A 16,368-nucleotide genomic window follows, 5' to 3' on the forward strand; every position below is an offset into this window, starting at 1 on the left:
GAGGAAGTGGACAATCTGATACTGCAAAGGAGATATCAAACAGGAGTTAGCCCCAATGTGTTTACAAAGCCTGTTTTAGAATTAGGAATTATACACAACCGAAACAGACATTTTTCCCCCAAGCATCCATTCTGACTAAGATGCTCACCTACACAAATCCCATTTGACTCCTCTCTGATCCAAGCAACTGCCTAAATGCCTTTAAACATATTACTGTATCTGTCTGCACTACTTCCTCTGGCAGTTCTTTCTATATAACTATCACCTTCTGCAGCGTCTCAGATCTGTGTTTACAATTTACTAGTCTCAGTGCCCTCGTGAACTCATTTGGTCTCTGTCCAAGAGATATTCCCTTTGTTCTACTCATTTCCTGCCTCACTTTCTTCACCCATTAGTTAAAAGTTTTGGATGGCAGACAGTGCATTTTCAGGATGCAACAGGCAAATATGCCTCGCACAGTAACAATGCATGCTTCAGTACTTCATTTGTGCCTAAAATAGAGGCAAGAGTATTGTTGAATCTAAGAAGTCAAAAGAATTTCTGTAGCATGAAAAACAACAGAACTTTAAAAATACAATGTTTTCCTTCAGTTCATAAGGAAATTGTTTATTAAAAATACTTCGAAATAATGCTATATGAAAAAGCTAATAAGATGCAACTGTAGAGATGTAGCATTAAAATTGCATGTTCCCTAAAACTGCAAATATAAATAGATCAAACATTGGAAAGATTTTCCACTATTAAATTTCACTGTACATCACTATTTTATTTTCAATGCACATGAAACGACCACAAACCTTTTTCCCTTTTAAACAATGGATAAAACACATTGATAGGAATAGAAGTTGGCCCAAAATGAGAATTATATACACTAAGAAAACACATATGCCATTCATGGTAAATGATATGCATGCTCCTCAATGAAGAGTAATGGGGAGGTAGAAGATTCCTATTTGAAAGCTTTAACAATTATTGGTCTACATATGTTAGGAAACCATGAAAAAGGCACTCACATTTGGTTGTTGACTTGCACAACAAACTTAATATTGTCAAGAGCAAATATTCACCTTTTCCCCTTGTTCATTGAAAATAAAGGGTATGGGTGAGACGATGAAAAACTTGCAATAAAATTCACATTCCTGTAGAGGATTTCTGATAAACTCACTTTTGTTAACGGCACAATAAAGATATCCCATACAAATCAAACATCTTGTACATGGCAATTTGGTAAAGTTGATCTGCATAAATGAAAAAGTCTATTTCCATTCAATTTATTTTTTTAAAGTTAAAAATCATCCTGCATTTTAGAAAGATTAGAGTTGCATTGACAACCCATTTAAACAGGACCAAAGTATTGTGGTTTATTGTGTGCTAGTAATCAAGTTCAGTGAATTTCCCTGCTGATTCCTTATTAAAGGAAGCAAGTTACACAATTATTCTGGACAATCTACAAAGTACATTTCACAAAGTGAGAATTCAGTTAAAATTGCACCTCTCACTAATTTTGCAGAAGATTCTTATCTTGAAACAACTGAACTGATTGAATTATAAGATGTTCCTCCATTGCAATTGGATATGTAGTTCTCATGTCCGTTGGTATCTAAATTAACTTTGAAAATAGCTGAGGCTTTTAAAAGAAAGTCTGCAGCATCCCGGCGACCCAATCCTCTTAGTTTTGACATTAAAACCCCCACAGTATTTTCTGGTGAAACTGCCCACTCAGTTAATATAACACTGGTTGGACTAGTTGGAAATTTCCCATTTATTGAAATCCCATTCTGATTATTGAGTTTTGCAACAAGATCAACAAGTCCCAAGTTGATAGCCAAGAGGCACCAGTCTTTACCCATGGGATCAGGGGGGTCCAGTAAGCGACTAAGTTTACGTCTTGTAAGTAGATTTAGTTCTGATGCAGGGATGTCCATTCCTAGGTTCCCTTGAGAATAAACATCAAGGCAACCAAAGCAAAGAATGCTACTAAAATTCTCTTTGTAGCCACCCATGGTATTGGTGAGTGAAGTCTCTTTCCGAGCTTGAGCTCTGAAGAAGTCTCTTGGCTGGTAAACCATTACAGGTTCACTGTGTTCCCTGAGCTGCTGGGGACTCAAGTAATGCTTGACAGTCAAGAGTCCAGGTAAAGTAGTCACCAATAGATTATCAATGATACTACAAATGGAATCCAGAAACAAGCAACACCTTATTTTTTCTGTTTCTAGTCCCCTTACTTGTACCTCCAAACCTTGCCCATGGTTGACTAGAAGAACCATGACTTCAGTCCCTTTGTTGGATATTTTGGATCCATTGGTCCATAATCTTACATCCAGCTCTCCTTCAGAATTTTGTTGATGTACCCACCGACAGATGTTCACCTGTACTTTGTGGAAAATTCCACATGGATATGGGGTAAGGTGTTCAACAGGCACAAAGCGGACACCCCCAAAAACCAATATCTCATCTTCTTCATCAGTCCAGGATCTGTGCAGACTTTCCACTTTGATCAATGCTGGAATATCTACCATTGACCCACTGGTTAAGTCACGTGCACAAATGTCCATTGCGTCTAGAATTTGCAATAGCTCTTCTACATCATTCTCTGATACCAAGTGTAAGATGTCATCTATTGTGTAACGGCCTCTGTAGTGGTGCAAAGCCTTTTGATTTTCATTGGACAAGAGTCTTCCAAGCACGTTGGTGCACAGCCATCGAGGATCCAGAAGCATTATGTCTTGGATAGTTTCACTTTGTAAAATGTTAATCTGGCAGAGAAGATTAAGGGAAGTGCATTAATGGATTTGAAATAATTAACTTGAATAAATAAGTTACAACAATTAATTGGGTCTCAAGGTTATTTCCAATTCAAATCCATTACCAAAGAAAAAAACACACTTGGTAGCTCGACAAAAAATTGCTGGAGGACCGTTGCAGGTCAGACAATATCCATGTGTAGCAATGGTCAGTCAACGTTTTGAGTCTGGGCCCTTTATCAAATCTTGATAAAGGGCCCAGACCCAAACTTCTGGCTGACCACTTCTACACATGGATGTTGTCTGACCCACTGGGTTTCTCCAGCAATTTTTGTTTTGGCTGCTCAAGATTCCAGCATCTACACCTTTTGTGTTTCTCTCACACCTTAGCTAAATGATGCACTCACTAACATGTGCACAACACACTGAATTGGATGATTTTATTTGATTCAATATTAAAATTTTGCACATCTTTGCTTATGTAAAGCTAATTGCAATTTAAAATAATTAGTAGCCTCTAAATCAGTGATTCTCAACCATTTTCTTTCCACTTACATACCATCTTAAGTATTCCCTATACCCTAGGTGCTATGTGATTAATAAGCGATTACTTAAAGTTGTATGTGGGTGGAAAGAAAAAGTTTGAAAACACTGTTTTAATCGTCCCTAATTGACTCTATGTGCACAGTTTCACAACTCCAAAGGAAATGGGCCAATGACAATTTTTCTCAAGCAAAATATTTCAGTAACAATTGGGTCTAGAGCAGTGATTCTCAACCTTCCCTTCCCACGCACATACCACCTTAAGCAATCCCTTAGTAATCTCAGAGCACCGATGGCATAGGGATTACTTAAAGTGGTATGAACCAGCATCGTTCAGGAATTATTGTTCCCAAATCCAACTCCCATCTCTGTCTCACTTTATGGAGAACCAGTTTCAGGGTCTCATTTTGGAACAGGAGATATATTGCTGAAATAATTTGCATGTGATTCCCCCTTCGAATTAGAGCCTCCATGTTATAACACAGCGGCCGGGCCATAGATGGACCTTAATTTCCCCTCAAAGAAGATATCAATTGAAGATAGCAGAAGAGGTCTTGTTTGATAGGTTGAATTTGTTTTTTTAATTGCTCGAATGACATGAGCTGCCTCTTATAATAGTTCTCGATACACGATCCCCTTCTTGCACCAGGTGTCCAGGATCTTGTTGCCCATAGTCATAGGGATTAATTTATTCTGGGTTAGGGGTGTTTTAGGGGATAATCCTACTTATAACCCAATAATCTGATTCATTTTTGCCACGTTTGAATTAAGTGCCTTAATATCGGGTTGTTTGTTTTTTGGATTACTAATTTGGTGTCCCATTTGTAAATAATTTTCCTGCCATCTCCTCCCCTACCATGTGTAGACCAATTTGTGCCCAGGAGGGCAAACCATCCTCCTCAAAGAACAAGGTGATAAACTTGCCTGGGCTACCAAATAATATATTTTTGAAAATCTGGGAGTCTCATCCCTCCCAGGCTATAGTCCCAGGTCAAATTGTCCATGAAGACTCTAGCTACTTTGTTCTTCCACAGGAATTGTCTAACACATCCATTGAGTGTTTTGAAAAAACTCTGGCGCAGTGGTATGGGCAAAGTTTGGAAGAGATATTGTAGCCTTGGCATCACTTTCATTTTAATGCAGTGGACCCTACCTATCAATATGATAGGCAGATGCATCTACCTGCACAAGTCCTCCTCAATGTTTCCAAGCAGGGGGAGATGGTTCAATTTATATAAATTTTGTAAATTCTTATCTATCCATATTTCTAAATATTTCATCCCCTTTTGTAGCCACTTGAACTCACTCTCCCATTTGTATTTCTCAAACTCCCCATTCGTTATTGGCATTATTTCACTCTTATCATAATTAATTTTGTATCCAAAAATTTTGCCATAATCCTCCAGTATAGTCTGCAACCTGGGCAATGACCCTGTTGGCTCTGTCAAATATATCAAAACATCATTTGCAAACAAATTAATTTGTACAACTTAAGGGGGAGATATGGCACATTCGTTGAGGGATGGCACGTCGAAACGCAGGTGTGATTAGCCTCCCCAGAGCCTTTATCAACAGAAATAACTAGACTTCACAAGCCCTAAAACACTGAGAATGAGGAGACAACTTGGAGATCCTGCTGGCTCCCTTCCTTTTTTTTCCTCTTCCCTTATACACTTGTATTATTATTTATAATAAGTGATATTTATGTTTTTACCTGGGTTGAATGGGAGGGAGGGTGAATGACGGTGGGGGAGGAGAGGAAAAAATAAGGACTCGGTAAACAATTATCTGTAAAAGGGGAGGATTGTTCTCCTATACCACTTAGTTAATACGAGTCTGTAAAGTTATAAATAAAAAGTTAAAAAAAAGAAAACTCCTGAGAATTCCTAAATAAATTGTGTGACCATTTCTTCATTTAATTGTCAGGAGGTTCAGGATTCACATACATTGTGAAAATCTCAGTGCACTTCTATTTCTCCTTTAAATGGAAAGAATTCAAAAGAATCTTGACTCCGAGTTTTACCCATGGAATGGAGACAGTTTCCCACTGCTTTACAAAATGCAGATTCACATAGAGGGTATGAGAAGGATGCAAGGGGCCTTGTCATGGTTCATCCCCAGCAGCAGTGTGACAGACAACGCTCTGATTGTCAGACATCCAGAACTTCCGGAAAAGTATCAACTCTGAAAGTGGCGTGGATAAGGTGAATGCTCAGCCTTTTTCCCAGGGTAGATTATTCTAGCATTAGAGGTCATATGTTTATGGTTGGAGGACAAAGATTTGGAAGGGATCTGAGAGGATCTTTTATTCCCACTCTGAATTTGGATTTAGCTGCAGAGGAAACAGTAGAAGTGGGCAAAATAAAAACATTTGAAAGACATTTGGGCAGATTGTTAGTACTAATAAAACCTTATTAGTGCTAACAAAGGAATAGCAATGGGAAATTAACCAGACAATGTTAAATAGATAAACTATTAATAACATAACATTTCTTACTTATCTCTAAACACACTCGAAACTTAACCCACTATGCTCAAATGTAATTGTGTGTGTGTGTGTTTGTGTGTTAAAGTCCAAAACAATTTCAGTTTAAACTTGTCTGAAAAGTCAACTTTAAAGTCCAGTATTAAAACATCTTGTTGCATTTGAAGGTCTTTTAAAATTGTAGTTCAGAAATAATTACAAGCAACTGCAAAGCATCAAGTTTTTTAAATTGTTGCTTAAAAGCAATAAAGAAGTATTTGCTAACATTTAAGTTCTTAGATTTTCTCAAAATCACAAATATTGTTGAGCCATTTTTCAGGAAGAGATTTCTTCTTGATCTCTCACAATAGATCTTCAGCTTCCTCTTACGAGTTACAGAGTTTCCTTCCATGATGAGGCTGCACTCTTTATTTTCAAAAGAAAAGCAGTCGGAAAGTGGTCTCCCTTTTGAAATCCACTTATTTCTGTATTCCCCTTTTATTAGGAGTAACACATAATAGCACCTATTCTGGTTACTGCAATTCAACCCTGTCTTTCCAATGTGTTTCACAGGGTCTTGACTTTTGAACTGACTCAAAATGTCTGAATTTGCCAATATATTTCTCAAAATTATGTGACATTACATAATCAATTCTTGGAAACCAGGTGACCATTTACTGGAATCTTTCACAGTTGTCTGCTCCAGTTTCTTGGAAATCATGTGACCTTCATAACTCTGGCTTGCAGACACCACAACTCTGAAAGATGACGTCACTCCTGAATGTATTGTATAGGTGTTTGTAAACCTGTTCCAAACCCACTTCATTATCCAAGACATATTTATAGGAAATATAACTTAACATTAACCTAAATATAAATATTAACCAGATCCATTATATATGACTAGGAGGGGCTTCAAGAAATAGGAACCAAAGGCAAGCAAGTGGGATTAGCCAGAATGCTAAATTGGTTAGCATGGACTAGTTGGTCCAAATAGTCCTGTCCTATGCTGACTATTATTTCCCCCCCCCCAAAAAAGCTATATTTGCAATATATTATAAACAATACAAGACCGAAAGCTGGTCCAGACTTTACATTTATAGTGTATTTACAAAACTTTTACATAGTGTCACTCATCTCGTATTAAATTATTTACAGTACAGGAAAAACTGTTCAGAAACTTTTTACATTGTGCCAGTCATCTCATCGACGTACACTTCATGTTTAACACTGTTACCTTTATACTCAGACACCACCCTTGTGGCACCTTGTTGTTATTCCCCCCCTCTCTGTTGGTTTAAGGCACTTACCCTCAGTGTCAGCCCCTCAGAGCCCAGTAATGGGGGTGGGGGCTCTAAACAGTACTCCTTCCCCACAGTGCTCTTGTGTTGGCTGCAACAAGCCTCAGCGCGCCTCTCAGCACATAGTCCTACAGGCGGCAGCATTCCTGGACCAACATCTCAGTGTGCTGAAAGACCAGCAGGTTTCGGGACAACCAAAGGGTGTCTTTTACCAAGTTGATGGTCTTCCAGCCATTCTGGATGTCGGACTCAGAGTGGGTCCCCGGGAACAATCCGTAAATCAGGGAGTTCTCTGCCATGCTTTCACTGGAGATGAACTGTGACGGAGCCCCCTGCATCCCTGTCCACACCCTCCCTGTGAATCTGCATTTGGCAAAGAGTTGGGCGACAGTCTCCTCCCCACCGCAGCCATCCTGAGGACAGCATACGTTGAGGCTGATGTTCTGTCATATAGGAAGGATCTCACTGGGAGGGCCCCTCTCACCACCAGTTAGGCCAAGCCTTGGTGCTTTAAGTGAGGCCTGGCTGATAGCATGGGCAGTCTGCTCTACAATCCATCCCACTGGATCCATTGAGTCCTCCTCTTTAAGTTTCTGTAGGATATTCCATGGTGACCACTGCCTAATTAATGGCCCTGTGGTCACAGGTGTTGTCCTGGAAGAATTATCCCATGAAGGATAGGTAGTATGGCATAGATGAGCTCATTGGGACATTGCGTGGAAATGGGGTGAGTCCCTTTCTTTGCAACACCTGGGACAAGCGTTGGAACCTCAGCATAGAGTGGCACTTGGTGCCCTCATACCTTGGTTCCATGCACTACTTGATGCAGTCACACATGAAGGTGGTAATCAGGATGAGCACCACATTGGGTACACCCTTGCCCCCATTTTCCGGTGACTTGTACATGGTGCTCCTTCCCATCCTTTCCAATTTGGAGTCCCAAATGAATCAGAACACTGCTCTGGTGACTGCTACGGCACAGGTGTGGTGGACAGGCCACACCTGTGCCACGTACAGCAGCACCGGGAGCACTCTTCACACCTGATCAAGTTTTTCCCTGTTATCGAGAGGAAGTGCTGTGCCCACAGTCCCAATCTGTGGTGGACCTTAGCGATCCGCTCCGTCCAATTCTTAGTGCATGCTTCAGCCCCTCTAAAACAGATCCCCAGTACCTTTAGGTAGTTTGTTGTGACTGTGAAGGGCATGGTGCACCAGTCAGACCAGTTACTGAAGAGCATTGCCTTGCTCATCTTTTGGTTGACCCTATGACTCAAGAGCAAAGATATGCAATTAAGAACTCTGTGATTAATGGTAGAAGACACTGCTTCAGGACCGATAAAATGGTTATGGAGAATGGAATGTAGTTCATACAGAAAGAAGGCTGTGAGGAGTTCAGTTGACATAGCTGTGGGAATCGGTGAACCTTGAATGGATAGGCTTTTGTTGGTCTCATTCTATTTGATTTTCTATGTGAGGATTGAATGAAATGCAAGTTTCTAATATTTGCCATGACAATTTGGAGCAAACAGCTCCAAAAACATTTTGCTTGTCTCAGCTCTTAAGAAACAAGTACTCAGTTGTTATTAGCAATTAAGGCTCACCATTTAAACAGGATATCCCAGGCAGAATAATGCACAGTTGACATTTAAGATTACATTCACAATGGAGACAGCATATGAACTTATCCCCTATTAAAAAATTACACTATTGTTGAAAGTGTAGAGCTTCAGCAACAATTGACTGCCCTACTATCCAAAAAGAAACATCCAATTGCAGGTTCACCTCTGCTAGCATGTTTCTCTAAGGCTGAGAAGGAAGAACAAATGTATTTTTGATTTCCTATGTCATAAATACAATAGTAGGATTTATGCAGAATAACTTACTGTGTTCCAAACAACGTTGTGGCGTGGGTGCCTGATGCCACTTAAGCTCACCTATCATTATCATTAAGCATTACTTCTACAAAAGACATTGTGAAGGAAAATACACACAAGAAAAATTCCTTTCCTGACACCAGGGCATCTAGTGGCACAAGAACTGCCACTATCTGGTCTAACCTATACACAATTCAAGTTGACATTCCTTTAGACAACTTGCAGAAACAAATCTTTTGGAGGACTTGAGAGATGGCTGAAAAAGCCACTACTGTGGCAATGATTTGAACTTCATATTGTCTTTGTATTTCATAATTTTAATATTCTTTCTGGAACCATGTAGAATATTAATAAAGGACTGAGTTGCATCAAAATGCCACTGCCACTGTTTAGTCCATTGTTCAAGTGCTAGTTTCCACACAAGTCCATCATTTGTGTGAAATCACTGGAATGGATTCAGCTGCCACATGGCTTTTGATACCATCTATTACATTCCAAATAAGGAAACTGAATAGACGAAGTAACATTCAACCTCGCTTTATATTGCAGGAAAAATTACACTTCCTCTATTCACTGAGAGTACTCTATCATCTACATCTTCATGGCCACCATAAATTAGGATTTCAACAGAAACAACCACATAAATTCTATAGCTACATGAACAGGTCACAGCGAATGATTTACTTCCCGATACATAGAAATGTATGAATTAGGAGCAGAAATAGATCACTTAAATTTTATGAACATGTCCTGATTTTCAATATCATTGGCTGATCTGATTGCAACCTCAACACCATATTTTTTTTGAACATTTAATTTAGCAACTTTTTAAATCACAATGGTAAACACATTTCTTTCAATAAAAAAAACTTCAGAAGTTATATGTGGTGTACAAAATCTCCCCCTCCCTCTGCAAACACCAAAAAAAAGTTGAAACAGAAATAGAAGAAAGAAAAACTGGAGAATGTCAAAAGAATAATTGTTTAACATAAAGTTTTAAACAATATAATGATGTGGAGATTACCAAGAGATGCAGTCTTCAGAGAGTCTGTTAAACATTCATACCCACATTTTGCAAATATGGATGCCATATTTTCCAAAATACATATATAACCATATATAACCACTCACAGCACAGAACAGGCCAGTTCGGCCCTACTAGTCCATGCCGTAACAAATTCCCACCCTCCTAGTCCCACTGACCAGCACCCGGTCCATACCCCTCCAGTCCTCTCCTCTCCATGTAACTATCCAGTCTTTCCTTAAATGTAACCAATGATCCCGCCTCGACCACGACTGCCGGAAGCTCATTCCACATCCCCACCACCTTTTGCGTAAAGAAATTTCCCCTCATGTTCCCCTTATAATTTTCCCCCTTCAATCTTAAACCATGCCCTCTAGTTTGAATTTCCCCCACTCTTAATTGAAAAAGCTTATCCACATTTACTCTGTCTGTCCCTTTTAAAATCTTAAACACCTCAATCAAGTCCCCCCTCAATCTTCTACGCTCCAGAGAAAAAAAGCCCTAGTCTGCACAACCTTTCCCTGTAACTCAAACCTTGTCAACATTCTCATGAACCTTCTCTGTACTCTCTCTATTTTGTTTATATCTTTCCTATAATTTGGTGACCAAAACTGTACACAGTACTCCAAATTTGGCCACCAATGCCTTGTACAATTTCATCATAACCTCCTTACTCTTGAATTCAATACTCCGATTTATGAAGGCCAACATTCCAAATGCCTTCTTCACCACACCATCTACCTGAGTATCAGCCTTGAGGGTATTATTTACCATCACTTCTAAATCCCTTTGTTGCTCTGCACATCTCAATAGCCTCCCATTTAATGCATATGACCTATTTAGATTTGCCTTTCCAAAATGTAACACCTCACACTTATCTGTATTAAATTCCATCAGCCATTTCTCAGCCCACACCTCCAGCCTTCTTAAATCACCTTTTAATTTACGGTAATCTTCCTCACTGTCCACAACACCACCAATCTTTGTATCATTCGCAAACTTGCTTATCCAATTCTCCACCCCTACTTCCAGATCGTTAATATATGTAACAAACAATAGTGGACCCAGGACCGATCCCTGAGGAACTCCACTAGTCACTGGCCTCCAATTGGACAAACAATTTTCTACCACTACTCTCTGACATCTCCCATCCAACCATTGCTGAATCCATTTCACTACCTCCTTATTTATACCTAATGCCTCCACCTTTTTTCCTAACCTCCTGTGGGGAACTTTGTCAAAAGCTTTACTAAAGTCTAAATAGACAACATCCACAGCTTTCCCTTCATCAACCTTTTTTGTAACCCCCTCGAAAAACTCAATCAGGTTTGTCAAGCATGATCTACCCCTGACAAAACCATGCTGATTACTCCCTATCAATCCCTGCATCTCCAAATATTTGTAAATACCATCCCTCAGAACACTTTCCATCAACTTACCCACCACAGATGTCAGACTCACGGGCCTATAATTCCCAGGTTTACATTTGGACCCTTTCTTAAACAGCGGAACCACATGCGCCACCCTCCAATCCTTTGGCACTTCCCCCGTGACCAGTGACATCCTAAATATCTCTGTTAATGCCCCCACTATCTGTCTACAAGCCTCCCTGAGTGTCCTTGGGAATATTTTATTTTGTAAATTATATGTAATCTTCTCAAGTGGAATACAGCTACGAAGTTCTGCATGCCATCTCTCCATCCCTAAATCTGTATCTGATTTGTAACCTCAACTCCACATTACTGCCTACCTGGATAACCTTTGACTCCTTGCTCATCCAGAATCTACCTTTATCAGCCTTTAAAATATGCAAGAATTCAGGTTTTATAGGAAGGAAGAAAGAATTACAATGACAGGTTAAAAAAAATCTAAAATGGGCAACTCCTGATCTAAATTCTCTCTCAAGAACATCCTCTCCATATTCATTCTGTAAGAATATTCTTTACTTGCCTGGATGAATGAGCTCCAATAACATTCATGTCATAAAAGCCCACTTGACCCACCACCCTGAACATAGATTCTCTTGATCATCGGTGCAAGAGTGTTTATATTTTGCAGAATCATTGTTGCCCCTCACTTAGACTCACTGAAAACACCTGCAAAGTCATGAATGACAAGGGCTTCAGGATCCTTGAAACACCTCTACCTGGAGTTTACCACCCGAGTTGAATAATATCCTGCTCTGGAAATCTATCATTGTTCCTGGTGCAAGTTAGAACATTCTCTACCTAATCGCACTGTAGAAAGACCTTTCCCAGAAGAACTGCAAAAGCACAACAAAAGACAGCAACAAATGCTGGATTTGCTAGTGAAACCCAGGTTTCCAAAAATGGATAAATATTGCTTTATAAAGCAGATCAGACCTTCAAATTGAATAAATCTTTGATGAATATTTGATGGTGATGCCTTGACACAACTGTTCTGTTTCCAATGTGTATATTGTTCAAGAAAGCACAAAGCAATTAAATCCATTATCTTTACACCCATCTTTTCCTTTTGAACAACTTGGTAAGTCTTATTAACAGGAGAGCTCCAGTAGTCTGCATGTATGCAGCAGGAAATCTGGTCCTGCTTGTTCTATTTATACATGTACAGCAGCAAGCAGATGGCAGTTAACAGTATCTAATGACATTTGGATCCTCTTGGAAGTTTCCAAGATCATTTGAAATAATAAGTTCGATCAGCAACAGGACCAATAATGCTGATTCAAAACATATTTTGAGGGTTTCTCCCTTCTCAGTAACTCTACATTTAACAAACTAGTGTTGACTATCTCTGTTACAACATTATTTTGCAAAATTAGTTTTCTGAAAAAGGAAAAGATATGAAAAAGGATTCTATTTTTCAACATATGGGTTCTAATGAACAAACTTATTTATAAGCCAGTTGATATGGATGTTTTGCACAAACAATTGTAATCATGCTTATCCATACCGCTCCCATATCACACGAGTTTGTTATTACTTTGCACGTGATTTACAAGTCACAAGCACATCATATTTTTAAAAATATTTTTTATTTTTCACACTATGAACCATATTAACCAAAATACACACAAACATTTCCCTCTTGAATATACAGTGTCATTTTCTCCCCTTTCTCCCCTCTCCCTTCCCTCCCCCTCCCCACCCACTCAACGTTCACAAGCACATGATTGATGTGTTGCCAGATGCAGTTATACCACAATCTGTTCAACAAAGATTGACTAAAAACAAATTAATTAACTACAGAATTATTTAAGTAACCTAATTTCCCTTTAAAAAGTTTCCATGCAACACTTACATTGTTTGGATACTAACTGTTGCTGAGTGTCAAGGCTTGTGACACATAATTCCCAGACTATCAAAATTTAAGTGATATAATTGTTCACGTTATCTGGACAGCCTGTGACCCATACATTTAACAGATTAGAACATTGATGTTTCCCTGTGTAACTAAATATTGCTAATTAGAAGATCTATAATCAGCATAAGGTGGATTCCACCTTTGTTGCACAAACATTTGTCTTTGGTAGGCAGACCTTCAGAATCAAAGATGACTTTCTTCCACTCCAGCCTTGTAAGTTCTGTTGTGACTATGAACACGGGAACAGTAGATTGCTCCACATTGCATCAAGTAACATCTCGCAGGGCAGGCAGGCAGTCTCATGTGCCCATTTACGCAGGGACACTGTGTATGCCTGATGCAGGGTTTTTAGGGCTCTCGTTCGGAACTTCCCAAATGCTCCTTCTCTATTTTGAGTAGCCCTTGGCCAAAAGTTCCTAACAGCCCGAGGGCATGTTGCACTTAAAGAAATATTTGACCATACCCTTGATTCGTTTCTCCTCTCTGTCTAGTAATCTCTTCCCATGACTAAGCTGGGAATAGACTGTATCAGGAGTCTTGCCAACAATATGCCTGGGAATATTACTCTGTGTGAAGACACCAAGGTATTGGAGGTCATTTTGCCCAATTAGCTCATGCCAGCTCCAGGTCAAGCAGCTATTTGATCTATTACCTCTCAATTTACCCATAGCCTTATTGATTAATTTCCCACATGTCTGTTTAATTCCCCTTTTGACAGTCCTGAATGACCATGTTTGCAGCAACCCTTACAGGAAGTGAATTCAGGGCCCACCCAAGAACTATATAATGCTTACCTGAAACCTGACACTCAACAAAAATCTTCAGCCTGATCTCTGGGTGGAAGTCAACCTGTTTGCATTTGAACCAAACTTTGAAAGAAAAGTTTGCCAATGACACCACAGTTGTTGGCAGAATCACAAATGGCAATGAGGAAGTGTTCAGGAGGGAGATAGATCAGCTTGTTGAATGGTGTCATGACAATAACCTTGTGCTCAACATCAGCAAAACCAAGGAGATGAGGTACTTCAGGAGGGAGTCAGGGGAACTCGACCCAGTCCTCATTGAGGGCTCTCTCCACTACTTCAAATTCTTGGGTGTCAACATCTACACGTTGATGCAATCACAAAGAAGGCATGCCAGAGGCTATCTTTTGTGAGGTGTCTGAGGAGATTTAGTAGGTCACTGAAGACTCTTGTAAACTTCTACAGGTGTACCGTGGAGAGCATTCTGGCTGGTTGCATCACTGGAGGTGCCAACACTCATGGCAAGAATAAACTTCAGAGGGTTGTTAACTTGGCCTGTGACATCACAAACACCAGGCTTCACTCTATCGAGGATATAGGTGGTCTTAAAAAAGCAGTGTCTATCATCAAAGAACTCCACCACCCAGGCCATGCAATCTTCACTCTGCTACCATTGGGGAAAAAATACAGGAGCCGAAAGACAAGGACTCAATGACACAAGAACAACTTCTTTGCCATTGCCATCAGATTCCTGAATAATCAATGAACCATAGACACTGCCTTACTTTTCATACACTATTTCTACATTTTTTATAGTAATGTCATAAGATGGTTATAATATGTATGTTTGCACTAAGATGCTGTCACAAAGCACCAAATTTCATGACTTGCTCATGACAATCAATTCTGAAGATGAGTGAAATGATCACTTTCTGCATAATTTTCATCTCTATTTCCACAATTTCAAGGTTCCAAACATGGGCCAGCATCAGCTGTTTGAATGCAGGACAAGCAGTCCACTGGAATATTCACCCAAAGACAATCCCTCTTCAGAGGGGATGTCATGGGATTGTAGCAGTATTTGTAACAATTCCATGGAAGTAAGCACAAGGATACACAGGACAACACAGACAACATAGAAAGAACCACTGTTTTTCTCTGAATTCACAAGCTTTGAATAAATGGCCTGTTACCAGGACAGACAATGGGAAAGAGAGAATCAGTCCTTCTGAGTTACAGTGCTGTCTATAATGTTTGGGATAAAAACACTTTTTTTTCCCCTTTATTTGCTCCTGTGCCCCAGTTTTAAATTTGTTATCAAATAATTCATATGTGAATAAAGTGCTCATTCCAGATTTTATTCAAGGTTAGTTGTATACATTTTGGTTTGACCATGTAGAAATTACAGCACTTTTCAGGGCACCATAATGTTAGGGACATTTAGCTTCACAGGTGTTTGTGAGTTCTCAAGGTCTGTTTAATTGCTTCATTGGTGCAGGTATCAAAGAGCTAGGCTTGTTTCTAAGCTTTTAATCACCTTTGGAGTACGTAGTTGCCATTTTTCAACATGAGGACCAGAGTTGGGCCAATGAAAGTCATAGAAGCCTTTATGAGGCTGTAAAAACAAGAATAAAACAGTAAGAGACATCATCCAAACCTTCGAATTACTGAAATCAACACCAATAAGAAGAAAATGTGTACTGGTGATCACAAAGGGACTGGTTTTCCAAGGAAGATCTCCACTGCTGACGACAGAAGAATTCTCATCTTAATGAAGAAAAATCCCCAAACATCTGTCCGACAGATCAGAAACGCTCATCAGAAAGCAGGTGTGGATGTGTCAGTGGCTACTGCCTGCTGAAGACTTGATGAACAGGAATACAGAGGCTACACTGCAAGGTGCAAACCACTAGTTGGCCACAGAAAGGATGGCCAGATAACAGTTTGCCAAGAACTATTTAAAAGAGCCTGCAGAAATCTACAAAATGGTCTTGTGGACAGATGAGACCAAGATTAACCTGTCTCAGAGTGATGGGAAAAGAAAAGTGTGGAGCCGTAAAGGAACTACCCAAGATCCAAAGCATACCACCTTTGCCATGGTTTGCATCTTGCAGTGCAGCCTCTGTATTTCTGTAAATGGAGTCTTCTGCAGATAGTACTCATTGACACATCTACACCTGTTGCCTGAAGAATGTTTCTGGTCTGTCGGAAATGTGTTTGGGGATTTTTCTTCATTATGATGAGAATTCTTCTGTTATCAGCAGTGGAGGTTTTCCATGGAATATTGGTCCCTTTGTGATTACTGAGCTCACCAGAATGCTCCTTTTTTC

General features: G+C 39.6%; 1 protein-coding gene across 6 annotated transcripts in view; it reads right to left on the minus strand.

The window, feature by feature from the left end:
- Positions 1 to 623: 623 nt before the first annotated feature.
- Positions 624 to 16,368, minus strand: part of dapk1 (death-associated protein kinase 1) — a 262,641-nt gene continuing 246,896 nt past the window's right edge. For all 6 annotated transcript variants that reach the window (XM_069929540.1, XM_069929535.1, XM_069929546.1 and 3 more), the window contains one exon: positions 624 to 2,756. In XM_069929540.1, the coding sequence (XP_069785641.1) occupies positions 1,518 to 2,756 (1,239 nt within the window). In that variant the 3' untranslated portion in view covers positions 624 to 1,517. The remainder of the gene's footprint in view (positions 2,757 to 16,368) is intronic.

This window comes from Narcine bancroftii, chromosome 1, assembly GCF_036971445.1.
Source record: "Narcine bancroftii isolate sNarBan1 chromosome 1, sNarBan1.hap1, whole genome shotgun sequence".
Taxonomy (NCBI): domain Eukaryota; kingdom Metazoa; phylum Chordata; class Chondrichthyes; order Torpediniformes; family Narcinidae; genus Narcine; species Narcine bancroftii.